Source organism: Charadrius vociferus, unplaced genomic scaffold (genome assembly GCF_000708025.1).
Source record: "Charadrius vociferus isolate BGI_N301 unplaced genomic scaffold, ASM70802v2 scaffold110, whole genome shotgun sequence".
NCBI lineage: Eukaryota > Metazoa > Chordata > Aves > Charadriiformes > Charadriidae > Charadrius > Charadrius vociferus.
This window is the reverse complement of record NW_009646761.1, coordinates 3,116,488-3,130,272: the sequence shown is the minus strand read 5'-3', so window position 1 is coordinate 3,130,272 and position 13,785 is coordinate 3,116,488. Positions and strand designations below refer to the sequence as shown.

General features: G+C 39.3%; 1 protein-coding gene across 1 annotated transcript in view; it reads right to left on the bottom strand.

Moving 5' to 3' along the window:
• PCCA (propionyl CoA carboxylase, alpha polypeptide) overlaps positions 1-13,785 on the bottom strand; it is a 306,936-nt gene that overhangs the window by 107,149 nt on the left and 186,002 nt on the right. Inside the window, exon 19 of the mRNA XM_009892045.1 lies at positions 9,953-10,055. Within this exon, the coding sequence (XP_009890347.1) occupies positions 9,953-10,055 (103 nt within the window). The remainder of the gene's footprint in view (positions 1-9,952; positions 10,056-13,785) is intronic.

Below are 13,785 nucleotides of genomic sequence, written 5' to 3'. Positions count from 1 at the left end.
AGCAGGAGGAGCTCACAACATTTTTTAATCTTCTCCTTCTACCAAATTTGGGGTGGGGGGTGGGAAGTTGGAGGAGTTTCTGAAGGCAGGGAGGAGTTGGTTGGGCTTTTTCTTTCCAGTTTTGTTGGATGTAAAATCAACGGTAAAGAAAAGCATCCAAGCGATGCTCCTGTAAGCATTGTTTTTAGAAACTAGAAAACAATGATATGAACATTGTGGTGCAGGATCTGAAGTGTGCATGGCACACACACAAATTGAAGACAACACCCATGCCCCAAGGAGTTTTCAGTCTTACACCAAAAGACCACAGAAGGACTAGAAGGGTGGCAGGACACATTAAATGCTGTTACACCAGAAAAAAGACTTTCTGAAGAAAGGAAACGGTATGTTATCTGTATCATTACAGATATTTAATTTATATTTCAATTCTGTGTTCACTGGAATTCCTGGAATCATTGGATCATGACCCATGGCAGAACATAGTGTCTATTTTCATACCACAGGAATTCATCCTATGAAGCCACCTGTGTGGGTAAAACTCTTCATTAGGTAAATTTAGAATTAATCACTGTAAAAACCTAGCTCCTTCTCTGCCATCTAAGAACTATGCTTTAAAACAATGAAGAGAAGTCCAATTCTAACACATGGAAAATAAATATTCAAACCAACAATGCTTGCTTTTAAAGTATTTTACATTTTATCATTTCAGACCTTTCATTGCATTTTCTTTTTAAACATTTCTTGTAGGCTACATACCAGTGCCAGACCATATGTTACTGTGAGTTTTGCCGCAGAACTACAGATCTCCAAAAGCTACCAAAACCAAGCTATTACACTGCCCTGACATAGAGGGGAGAGCATATTTAAAATTACACAATTAATTCATTACTTCTCATGTCATTTTTAGTTCTCAACCTTGTAGATATTTTCTCTACACGCCTATGGGGTACTGTGTGAATAAGCTAATCTGAGACATACAAACCCACACCAACAACCTCTCTTTACAAAGCAAACATACACCTATTGTACCAATCCCTTACACATACTTTCTGCTAAACTGGTGTGGTATTTTAAAAAACATGCAATCCAGATACACTCTGCTTCTTTTTTTGCTTAGTACGCAAGTATACCCAATACAGGTTCATACAAATATTATATCAATATACGTAACATTTACCTAAGCATTTTTACCTCTACCTCATCTAACATGTCCCAGCATCTAAATTCTCTGTGAGACTCAATGCAGCAAAGTGGAAACGCATACCAGAAACAGAGTTCACAACAAGATACTGAGGCCAAGGCCACTTTCATTTAAAAAACACAATGTCAGCAGCCACAGAAACGTAGCAATTAAAGCACTTGCCCACAGAGTCAGAACGTGAAGATCAATGCTCTCCTCAGATTGAAGGGTTCAAGCGTACAGCGCTTGCCTCCCAGGAGAACCTGTCTCCACCCCATCAGGATTAGGATGGGGCAGCCTCTGCCCTTCCAGTAAATCTGCCACTATACAAAAAGAAATACAGGGTCCATAAAGCCACAGTCTGTCAACAAGTAGGAGCCCTATAATAACCCAGTGATAATGGTAGTGGTTTTGCAAGGGTAGAAATCATGGGTTCTGCTATCACCCCAGGGTTAGCTTATGCATACCGCATTAAAATGCCATTATACAAAACACATAAGTCTTAGAAATAGAAATACTCTGGATTTGAACCTGAATTAAAAGAGGAAAAGTAGGTACACAACCTATAGAACCTGGTAATGAAGGGTTTTGTTTGCATAACTACACGTGTACTGCAATGGAGAATTTGTGTGCTACTCTGCAGGTAAAATACAAAACATTTGGAAAAAGGCAGGAAAAGTTTTCTGCTTACAGCTGTACGGATTATCTAACTGATCTGCCGCCTCTGCTTGTGCCTTTACATGTGCACTTTCCCTTCACTCAAACTAATATGGGGCATTGGAGTAACAGTGTTATATGTATGGAATGAAATACACTATAACATATGTAAAATTCCAATATATAACAATACATATTTAGAACTAGACTAACCAGAAAAAACTTCATTTACTGCTCCTGTTATACATGTTAATTTGTATCTCTACTGGCTGCCCCTCTCATTGTTTTAATTCCTACAGGTATTCACTTTTCATCCCTATTAAAACAGCCCTTATATTTCTTTTATATGACCAATTAGTTATATATTATTATGTGCCTGGAGCATACCAGAAGTGTAAAATACTAGTCATAATAATTCTGGTATTTTATTGATTCTCTTAACAAGATTATTAATTTTATATTGATAGGGTTGGGCAATGTTATTCTTTTACATGGACCACTGGAAAGACTGAATTTAATATGCACTGAATTACGATCCCACTCCATTCACATTTGTGTTTAAGGAATTAAATGTGGACTAAGTTCGCTAACAGCAAATTTCTGTACTGTTGCTCTGATTTTACATTATATTATCCCTTTTCACACTTGATGCTTTGCATACTTCAGCTGCATCTAGTTTGATTTTTGGGTGATATTTCTACTTCAGCATTTTTTCCTCAACCTGAAGAGCATTTACAAAACAAAGAAAATGTTTCCCAAAGTAATTTTAAAATCAACTTACCCCTCAGTCATAAAATTTACAGCGAAGGAATACAGCAGAGTTCTCCTAATTAAATGTTTATTACATTTTAATTTGAAGTCAGAGCTTAATCGTAACTAGATATACATGAACTCACTAACTAAATTAAGGCATACAGATAACTACTTATATACTCTATGCTGATGATATAGGATATACTCAAATAATGACAACAGTAATGCCTTAGATTTGTATTTTTATGCTCTCATTTACATACTATACAATAGATTTTCTCTTGCAAAAATATTAAGAGGTACACAGGCCAACTTTACACCTCACAGATAGCTAATAAATTCTTTACTTCTCATGAAAAAGACAGAGGGGGAAAAAACATCGCTTTTCCCTAAAAAATATTAAAAGCATTCACTAATCAATTTCTCATTGGGCTGAACAAGCTTCACAAATTTTTCATAAAGGTTTCATGTCTGTACTATATTTACCTGTTCTTAAATTTGAATTTAGGAAGTGATCCAATATTTTGTGATAGTGGTAGCCAATTCTAGTAGCAATCTGAAAAAAGTAATTAAGCTTTCTCTACTCCTCTTGTTCAGTGTTTGACCTACACAGGTCCCTCTGGAAATATATCGAATTTCCATTTGCTCAAAGTAACTTCTGAACTATTTCACCTTACGCTTTAAAAAAAAAAAAATAAACAACTTTCATTCACCACAACTTCAATGATAAGAAGCTACTTTATAAGTGAAAACATCTGGAAATTCTTTGTCAACTGAACAGATGAGAAGATGAGGCTAAGTGGTCTGGGAAGGTATGCATCTGCTACAGAGATGAAGAACCCTAACAGAAAGGGCTGGTTTGAAACATAAAGTAGAATAACAACAATTACTTGCAGAGAAATCACGCAAGTCAAAGAATTCTCAAGACAGAGGATTCCTATACTATAATAAAGAATCAGAAAATGAATCACGCCAAAAAGGTTTTCAAGAATGCAGTTTATTGCATAAAATACAGCTACAAATTCCTTGTTGAACTAAAATTAGGTCCTCAACCTACGTATAGAGCAACAAACTTCAACCAGAAAGAAACATGACTGTATCTCCTAAAGTGTAATTACTTACTGCTGGTATTCATCATTTGAGCCTTTGGATTCACCCATCGCTTTTGTGAAAGCAGAGGTGTAGACAAAAATCAAGATGATCCACCCCTTTTCTACCACCTCCTCCATCACAAAGATACCAATACAAACCATTCTTTAGTTGTCTAATTTGAGTGACATTCATAACAGAAAAATAAAATTGAAGAATATTGAACGAAATAAGGAAGGTGTGTTATACCAGTGAAAAGATTGCCCCGCAGTCACATAACTATTTATCTTTGATCATTCTTTTGTTGAATTCAAATTATACAGTGGTGGATCCAATAAATTGAACTTTATTATCAGATACCCAGTCCAATGTATTTATGTTCTCCCTTGCATTGGCCAGTCCAGCCCAAACCACAACAGCCAGTTACATTCTTTGCTGTTATTTTTATCACACATTTTAAGTGTGTTACCTACATGAAAATGCATCCACATTGGAGAAGGTCGATTCATGGATGTCCATGACACTGAAGCCCTACACACACCAGTGGCCAGGGGGCTGCTCACAACACAGCTCCCATCCAGCACACCATTAGCAAAGGGACTCTGTACTGGCTGTGAGCAGCCAGGAGTGAAAGTCTGAGAATAGGCAAAGTCACCATCACATGGATCCACAGCATCCTTGGTGGCCGACATCTGGCTTTGAAGGGTCAATTTAGTATGGTACAAGGAAACCACACAGCTACCAGGTTTACTCAATATACGTAGGTTCCCGTTTGCTTTTGTCCCTCCTGTTCTTTGGTACTCTGCAGAACGCTCAAGCTTTGTAAGGGAAGAACAGACTCCAACCTTCATCAGCAAAACAGGATCAAGTCTTTGTATCAATAAAATCATAAAATACACACATTTCATAGCCAGACTGACAATCAAAAAGAGCAAGATCAAAAAGATTCCTGTGTAAAATTGAACTTAATAAAAGATTCCAGAGTTCGGTGGAGGGATGCTTCTGGACTGCCTGTTGCTGGTTTATACTAGTCTGATATAAAGGAGGGTATTCTTCCTTCAAATTCTATTTCAGCAGTAATCTTGAGTGTAAGATCTTTAACACCACTGATGAGAGGAAAAATTTTAAGCAGAAGAAGAATACTAATCAAAGCCCAGAATCTGACCACCTGTCCTCTGAAGAACTAAATGGATATATATGACAAGCAGCTAATTAAAGATGCTTCTAGCAATTATTATATAAGAAAAATAACAATGAAAAAGAGTAACAGACATTTACATGAACTTAGTTGGCAAGCTCTTGGTACACAAGTAAGCAGATCTCACCAAAGTTCATAAATTTTAATTCTCAAGTCAGGTTGTTAGAATCTTTTAATTACTAAAGTACGTGTTGTTATGTTGATAGGGTATCACCAGAAACAACTGTCTGATACTGAAAATTCTAGTACATTAATTTTATACAAACTTAAGTATTACCTTATATGTTGCCGGCTTCACAATAACAACAGAGCAACTTTTATTTTAAAAGAAAAAATATCAAGTTATAATTCACGAAAGTTTTTAACCTCTACTGGAAACAAGAAAACTAATATTTTTTGTTTGCACTGCTTCAGGCAAACAGTATTACTCATACCGGACCACTGATCTTTTAAGTCCTTCACACTTTGGGGAAGCAAGGCCACTAAAGTGTCCCAAGGCCAGCTTGCATCCAGGACCTCTGTTACAAATAAAATGGTTAAAACCAGACGGTTACAAAACTCAAAATCCTGAAAAATAAAGAGCGAGCAAAGAGCAGTTAACACTGCACAATTCATTAAGATTCTCATGATAAAGGAAGAAAACCACAGATGACCCATAGACCGAGATGCTGACGAATGATCTGCTCGCAAACAGCGGGAAGCGTGGAGAAGCCTGCTGCTCACACTCCCTGCACAGAGAGCAAAGCACTGCACACTGTGAGGTGCTGAGGTTTCGGCTGGCGAGAGTAGAAGAGTTAAGGAAAAAAGAAAGGAGTCACTGTTGGAAGAGTCCCAGTGGTAAACAAAGTAAATCAGGATGCGAACGCTGCTGCTGCAATGCACTGTTTGCCACGGGAGCAAACTTCTGAAGGGGAATGTGAAGGTGGCCCTCCCACTGGGCTATCTAACTGCACCACAGATTCAGCTATCTTTGTCACAAGCCACAAGGGGACACAACCCACAAAGTCAGGAGCCCGTGTCACACCAATTTAATAGCAAAAAGTAAATGCAGGAGTTCAAAAAGTGAGGCTGGTGTTTCTGACAGCAAAGTTTTAATAAAGAAGGCTTTGGATTTCCCCATTTTTTCTGATGGTATGTTATACCTCCTGATCAGAAACAAGATTCCTCATTCCTAGTCTTTGACTTTTCTTCTTTGAAGTTTTAAGACAATTGTTTTTCCATTGTAAAGCTTTGAATAATAATTCAGATTTTAGATCGTGCTGTATTGAGTATATTCTCTTGTCTGCAGCACAATCACACAAGAACCCCAGCAAAAAGAAGATTATCAATAAAGAATAACATGCCCTCTGCTATTTATCCAGTAACAGTGAAAAATAAGTGTAACTCTAAACAATCTAAACAACCTTGGTATTCAAAAACAGTTACCTTTTTTTTTTTTTTTTTTTTTTTTTTTAACAAACCCAAGCTCAGGAGTTAATTTTAGTACGCTATACGTTAAGGTTTAAATGAGACAGACCTCTGGTCACAGTGAAATACACCTACTATGATTTATTTCACCAGCTAAGGAATTTTCCAAATACAAGTAAATAAGGAATTATCTCTCCGGAAGTATACAGGCTTGGTTAGGGTAGAATCAGAATGCAAAAATTTGTCATCAACCCCTCTGGCCCAACCTTTAGGGTACGCAGCCTGTCCTACCTGGCATCCCTACTTCCTCCCTGTTGCTTACATATCCCTTCACTGTGATGCTGTGGGGTGCTCAGCTCCCCAGGGGTGCTCCTCTCTCCTCACCTAGCAGTGAGAGGTAACAGCAGTAGCATGCTGCAGGGATGCAAGGAACCTCCGCAGGTCTGTTGCTCCCCTCCCCACCTTGATGGGATTCTTGCTGCTATCCCTCAGCGCCTTCCCTGCTAAGGAAAAGTGGCAAAGGGGGCTCAAACAACTTTTTGAGAGATTAAGGAATTTACGAAAACAAACACCAAAAATAAGGCCATGCTTAACTACTTATTCTTGCTTAGTTCATTAATGCTTGACCAACCACTTGATGATGTTGGAGGTGTTTGAATAACAAACTGAAAGACTAGAAATCAAGCTCCACATATGCCTTGTTAAATTGGGCTTACAACAGCTGTAATGCTCGTACTGCTGCAAGACACCAGAACTGTTTAACAGCCCCATTTAAAGCGAGAGAAGGGTTTGGACTGTGGTATAGATAGGAATGATTTTGTGTATGTTGAAATGATACATCAGCAGCAATAGCATTACATGTTCAGCATCCTTTCTCAGAGTCCGTACCTCCTGGAGATACACACTGCAGTTTACAATGCAGCTGCTCAGCTGCAAGCAGAATCCAGGACTGACCCACATACAAGCTCATATGTTCAGTCGCCTTCACAATCGATAGACATAAAAGTATAAAAGGATGCTTAGGCCTCCTCTGTCTGTAAACTTTCCTCTGGCTGACTGAAAGATATGTCTTTATTGAATTTGATAAGCAAGTATAAGTGACAGCCTACATAACTAAATGCATGCACACAGATGCATGCCTGTGTAATTAGCTGTGCTGAACCAAACGACTAGTTTAGGGAGGTCTGGCTACGGGAATTAGATTTATGAACTGACAGCAGAAAGGGCCTATGCAACACCCACAGCGACCAGCAGCCACCCCGTGTCTCCCTCACAGCAGCAGGCAGGTCCAGGCTGACCGCGGTCAACAAAAAGGTGGGAAGGCTGGGGGCAACCACTGCTCCTGGGAAGGGCTCTCTCTGTCACACAAACCAGTGCCAGTCCAACTCTAAATTAGGCTGAAATGTGGCAGAGATGTTTTGTTGTTTGAGCAATGGGTTTTGTCCAAGTTCACAGGATGCCTGTTAGGGCCATTAGATAAATTTAATTCAGTAAAAAGCTGCACGCAGACATGGCCTTTGCTCCTGAAGCACCATTCTGCAAGTGGGGTGAGTGTCCCAGCCACCGTGCAACACCATATATTAGGTACTGAGTAAACAGTTGTTCAAGACCTCCTGGAATTCTTTCTAAAAGAAACACTACAACTAAAATGACCACGTTCTTTCACACTTAAGAGTAGTACACTTGAAAGAGAAAACTTTTAAAGGTGCTGACCACAATGACTGATCTTCTCCATATCCTTTTTACAGTGCACCTACGATGCACGCGGAACAGAAAGTATCTCTGCTCTCTATTCATACTCTCACATTCATCATGAGTATATGAGTATTACAGTGTGACGGAGGTAAAGGTAATACTAAAAATGATATTAGTTTGGCATCTTCTTGCCCCAGTTAGGCCAACAAAAAGATTGAAAAATAAATTCTAGGTTTTCACTACCTCAATTCACGTAAGTGAAAATAACCACCTAAAAACATGACCAGTTTCAACTGAAAAGAACGTCTTTAACATTGAAATTTCAGTAGAGCAAAGCAGAAGTGAAACATCAAGACAATAACGTTTTCATTATATGAAATATTAATTTAAATGTCCTTTTACAAAGGAATCTCATGATTCTGAATGCAACATAGGAGTGAACACCACGACTATAAAAAAAAGTTACAGGGCAGATGTTGCAGAAGTGTCTTTAATGAAGACACACAAGAAGTCACCCTGTACTCAGCACTGGTGAGGCCCCACCTCAAATACTGTGTTCAATTTTGGGGCCCTCACTACACAACAGACATTGAAGTGCTGGAGCACGTCCAAAGAAGAGCAATGAAGTTGGTGAAGGTCTCAAGCAGAAGTCTTATGAGGAGCGGCTGAGGGAAATGGGGTTGTTTAGTCTGGAGAAAAGGAGGCTGAGGGGAGACTCTACAGACTCTACAACTACCTGAAAGGAGGTTGTAGCGAGGGGGGAGTCAGTCTCTTCTCCCAAGTAACAGGTGATAGGACAAGAGGAAATGACCTCAAGTTGTGCCAGGGGAGGTTTAGATTGGATACGAGGAAAAAATTCTTCACCAAAAGGATTATCAAGCATTGGAACAGGCTGCCTGAGTCACCATCCCTAGAGGTATTTAAAAGATGTGTAGACACAGTGCTTAGGGACATGGTTTAGTGGTGGACTTGGCAGTGTTAGGTTTATGGTTGGTTTCGCTGATCTTGAGGGTCTTTTCCAACCTAAATGGTTCTGTGATTCTGTGAGAGTAAATAGTCATCAGAAGTAAACTAGAGAACTTCTAGGATTCTTCATAGTCCCACTTTTCAATGATTCTAAGAATAACTGTCTTCTGTAGACTCTTGAAAACTTTTGCCTAAAAGTCAGCAGATACTATGCAAGTCAGCTGTCTATTTTCAAAATGAATTCTCAGTTTGGTTGTGGAATTACCATTAACAGACTTAAAAAGTAGTTCTCTCTCTAAATCTACCTTGTCAATACTCCAATTCAACCAGCTTGTGTCTTGGCTTTATTCTGCTGAACAGCTGAACTACTGAACACAGCATTACCATTCTTCTACTTTCATCATCTGCCTTTCTGCCTTTCACGCTGACACCATTATGTACATGCTTACGTAATTATCTTAGAATATCTACGTAAAAATAGTTTGCACACATTGCATCTGAAGTAACTTAGAAACATCTTGAAACTATGACCACATTTTACTATGACCACATAATTTTACTACTGAGGTGCTGAATAATTCCATTCCAGTATTACTATGCATTCAACTTCCTTAGTCTTTTGATTTGTTTTTTTAATCACTAACTTAAGCTAATGTGATTTTTGTTGACATGGCACTTATTTTCTTCCTTTCATATATCTACAACGGAGCACAGGACCTTACTTCTAAACAAGACACTTAACAGTGCCGTTAATTAGAAAACTAATTTAATAAACAAGTAGATACAAAAATGTTACACAGGCACGAGCAGAGAAAAATCTTTGTAGACTAGCATTATTTAATTAACATAGAGTGTCTTGTTTTGCAATTCACAGCAATGCCTACAAAAGACAAAACAAAAATCTATCTATGTTTGGTCATTGAACAGATAGAGAATGGTAGTAGGTGTCAAGGATAATACACATTGACTCAATACATTGAATTTCTTAGAAAATGAGCAGAACTTACAAAAAATGATGTGCCATCCTTTGAAACTGCAACTGGGTAAATTCCATCTCCTAGACGCACAGAGAGCTCCCAGCTACTTCTCTTTGATTTAGCAATAGGAATTCTAAAAAAGAAACAGACAGAAGAAGAATTTTTAACAGAGATTTCATGCTTCTCCCATTTTAACCAGAAGCGCTTGCCTCATAGGATGGTCATGAAGGATATAAAATATCATTAATCTATGGACACAGTTGGAGAGCATACTTGAAAAAAAAAAAAAACCCTAAATATATTTTACTGTCAAATGGCATATAAGGAGAAAATACACTCTGCTTTCTTTCTAGATTTGCCTTGACACACTGGGTACGCTGATAAAGTTATAGGAGGCTCTTGAATACAGCCAGTGCTTGCTGCAGAATTAGCTCAAACAGGATGAAAAGCAGATGAGAAAGTGGGTTGGCAGGAGAATAGCAACAGTGATAGCTGAAGCATTCTTTTTAAGGGCAAAATATAATCACTATTTCTGTCATCTCATCCTCAGTAAACCTTAATTAAAGGTCAATTACAGACAAAAGATTCAGCCAAACAAGTAATACAAGTAATTATATGATTAATATACATTTTGGAGTATCTCATCCGCAGAGTCCTTCAAGCAGACTGAAAAAATAATGATTTATCATCACAGCCCACATGCAGGATTATACCTATTCCTGCAGCATTCTGTGGCTGTACCAGTTATCAGGCAGTACGAGAAACCTGAATCTTTTCAACTGCAGCTTAAAGAAGCACACCTGACAGCAAAGGAATGAGACCCGAGACCCCATTCTTGGAAGTTCAAAGTGAAACAACTAATTTTCAGCTATTTTATTTAAATGTTTATTTGATTTCAGTTTCCTCATCCTAACTTCTCAAGTCTCTTCCGCTTTATCGTAACAACTGGTGTCCAAAGGTACGCTATAACTTTTCTGATGAGCAGTTGCCATACATTAGCATGGGCAAGCACCATGTAGCCTAAAGAGAAGGTATGAGGAGGTGTTTAAATTCCATTAAAACAAAGACACATTATTTTGATATAGCTTTTCTTCCACATGTTTAGATTCTCTGTAAGAAATCTATAGAGATAATAAGTTCATAACCTTTAGGTCTCTTCTTCAGGACAAATTTCTGCTATAATGTTCATCTATTGTATATTACAGAGCTCACTATACCATTTTTCTGTAGCCTTCACAGTCCTAAAACTTGGAAACATGTCTTTCTGTGTTGTGCCACATCCATCCTCCTGATATGTGGACGCCCAGTGAACCACATCTCCCCAAAGGGAGTGCCGAGGTTTCCTGTGGAATCAACCAGGAAGAAGCACCTGTGAGGCCTCCAGAGGCCAGAGGAGGAGAAATTGTCTGCCTAAGCCAAGGATGACACACTGATTTCGGCAATTACTTTAAGAAGGTTGCGTTTTTAGACAGCTATAATCCAAGCAAGTACAAGTTCAGGTATCTAATTGGGCAAGGAGTTTCTAAAAATTGCGCCTTACAATGTGCCTAAAAAGGGAAAATGGAAACACTAAATATATTAGACAAATAGATGCATATTTATCATTAGTTATTTCTGGATCCAGGCCAAGTAAAGCCTGCACCAGATTTTGCCTAACACCTTAGCTCACCTCTAACTATCACTACCCATAAAGTTCATGAAAACAGATATTGAAAATAACCTGTTCCTGTACTAATGATGCCAAGTGTCACCTTTTGCATTTAATATACAGCCACAATTGTCAAAACAACAAATCTGAGGAAATACCTAAGGCTGTCATTGGGTGCAATGGCACTTCTCAGCACCTTGTCGTCAAATTCCTGTATGTCACCAAAACATTTAGACTGGCTGATAGGAAACGTGACAGACACAGGAGTTCCTGAAGAGGAGGAACAGGAATTTCCTGCACAGGTAGCAGGCAGCAAGCTGAGAGATGTTTTCATTGCGCTTCCTGGTACCAGAGCACCAGTAAGGAGGAATGGAGCAGGGTTTTGGCAGAGCCCGGCTAAATTGTCTGTGGTACTCCATTGCAATAACCAACAGGAATAAGTGGTTTCTAGCAACTTCATATTTCTTGTATAAGAGGTAAGACCTCATCTCAAACACAGCTTAGTAGATCTGCTTCACTGGTGGCATGAGATTCCTCATAACCTTGCTGGCACGGCTCTGCTTCATATTGCATTTGACTGGAAGTGACCTCATGAATCTGGCTGCTGGCCATCAAAGGAAAGACAGTCTTGTTCTCCAGCAGGGATTATTTTTGTTCGGTCCTGTCTTGCTGAGCTTTGTCAAGTGTATCTCCAAACAGGATGCATGCCTCTTGAAAGGCATGACTATGATCACTGCTTTGCCTGGGTTTCAAACAGCCACACAGGCATATAATTCCTCTCTCTGCAACACTGGTGGTCAGGAGGGCAAGGTCCAGAGCTGTAGCTAATACCAAGTACGCGGCAAGTTGTACTTCCCTCCTGGAATTGCAAGATCCATTTGCACAGGGACATTTTTCAGCTCTGCTAATCAAATGCCTGTGGCTTTGTAACTGTAACCTACAGTTACACTGGCTAAGACAGATACTTACATTAGCTCACGAGAATCCTACTTTTTCTTCATTAAATCTAATTCCTTTCAAATAAATTATCTTGTAGATGACTCCATTTTGATGGGATTCGGGGGGGGAGGGTGGGAGGGTCATAGCAGGAAGGATCACAAAGTCCAAATGTAAGGATCAAAGTCCAAAAGTCCAAGTTTCTTGGATATTGAAAGGAAGTAGCTCAAGTCTATGAACTGCTTAGAAATGCAGAAGTTTCTGTCAGGCTAAGAAACGGATTTTTGGTGGGTTTTTTTGTTGTTTTGTTTGGGGGGTGGTGGGGGGTGGGTTGTGGGGTTTTGTTGTTTGGGGTTGTTGGTGGTTTTTTTAAGGTCTGAGAAGTCCCAGCAGTGCATGGGAAATAATCTCTTTGTTCTTGGCCAAGGTTGCTTCCTTAGCTGAGAACTCTTCTAAGTCCTCCAAAGGGAAAACATCTGGACTTCTGAATATATTTTCCACTAGTTCATGGAAAACTCCCCAAACTTCTGGCTATTTTCAAAAACATATAACTTTTAAAATTCTACATACTGGACTGAAATCTGACCTATTTACAGAGGGGAAAAAAATACTGAAAGAAAAAATAATGTCATTTTCACCATCACAAAAGACACAAAAAGTTGCTCACCCTCCAACCCCAGATTCAGAATCCACACAATGTCTTTCATAGGGTTCAACATGCCCTCCCCCTTTCTTCTCCTAGTTTTGGCAAATAACATTCTTTAGATAAAGACCACCAGCTGCAAGAAGAAATGCAAGTTTGGCAGCAAGGTGAGTGCCAGGCGAATGGGAAGCAGGGCCACAGAGCGCTGTGGTCCCTTGCCAGCAGTATTACACACAAAGAGGAGGGAGCACAGGCAGCACCGTGGCTGCAACGACAGGAGGCAGGTGGGAGACGGGTGTTACGAACTCCTTCCATACAGCAGTGGGGAGTTCTGAACCTCCCTATTCCATATTGCCTTCGAAAGGGAAGTATCACGAGCAGTCAGGGCACAGACGAAGAGTCCGGTGATGGTCTGGCTCTAAGTCATAAAGGCATTACTCTAAAGCATTGAAGTTATAAAAACATGTAAACAGTGCAAGAAGAAAAACAGCAGTTTGCCTGCTTATTTATTTATTTTCAACTTCTGTTGCTGTTTGTTCAACTACAGATGATGTCACGGTTCCATAATTTATTTCACACACTGCACAGTGTATTATTGTCCTTCTACCCCCAACTGCCATGGCGGGGGGGGGGGGG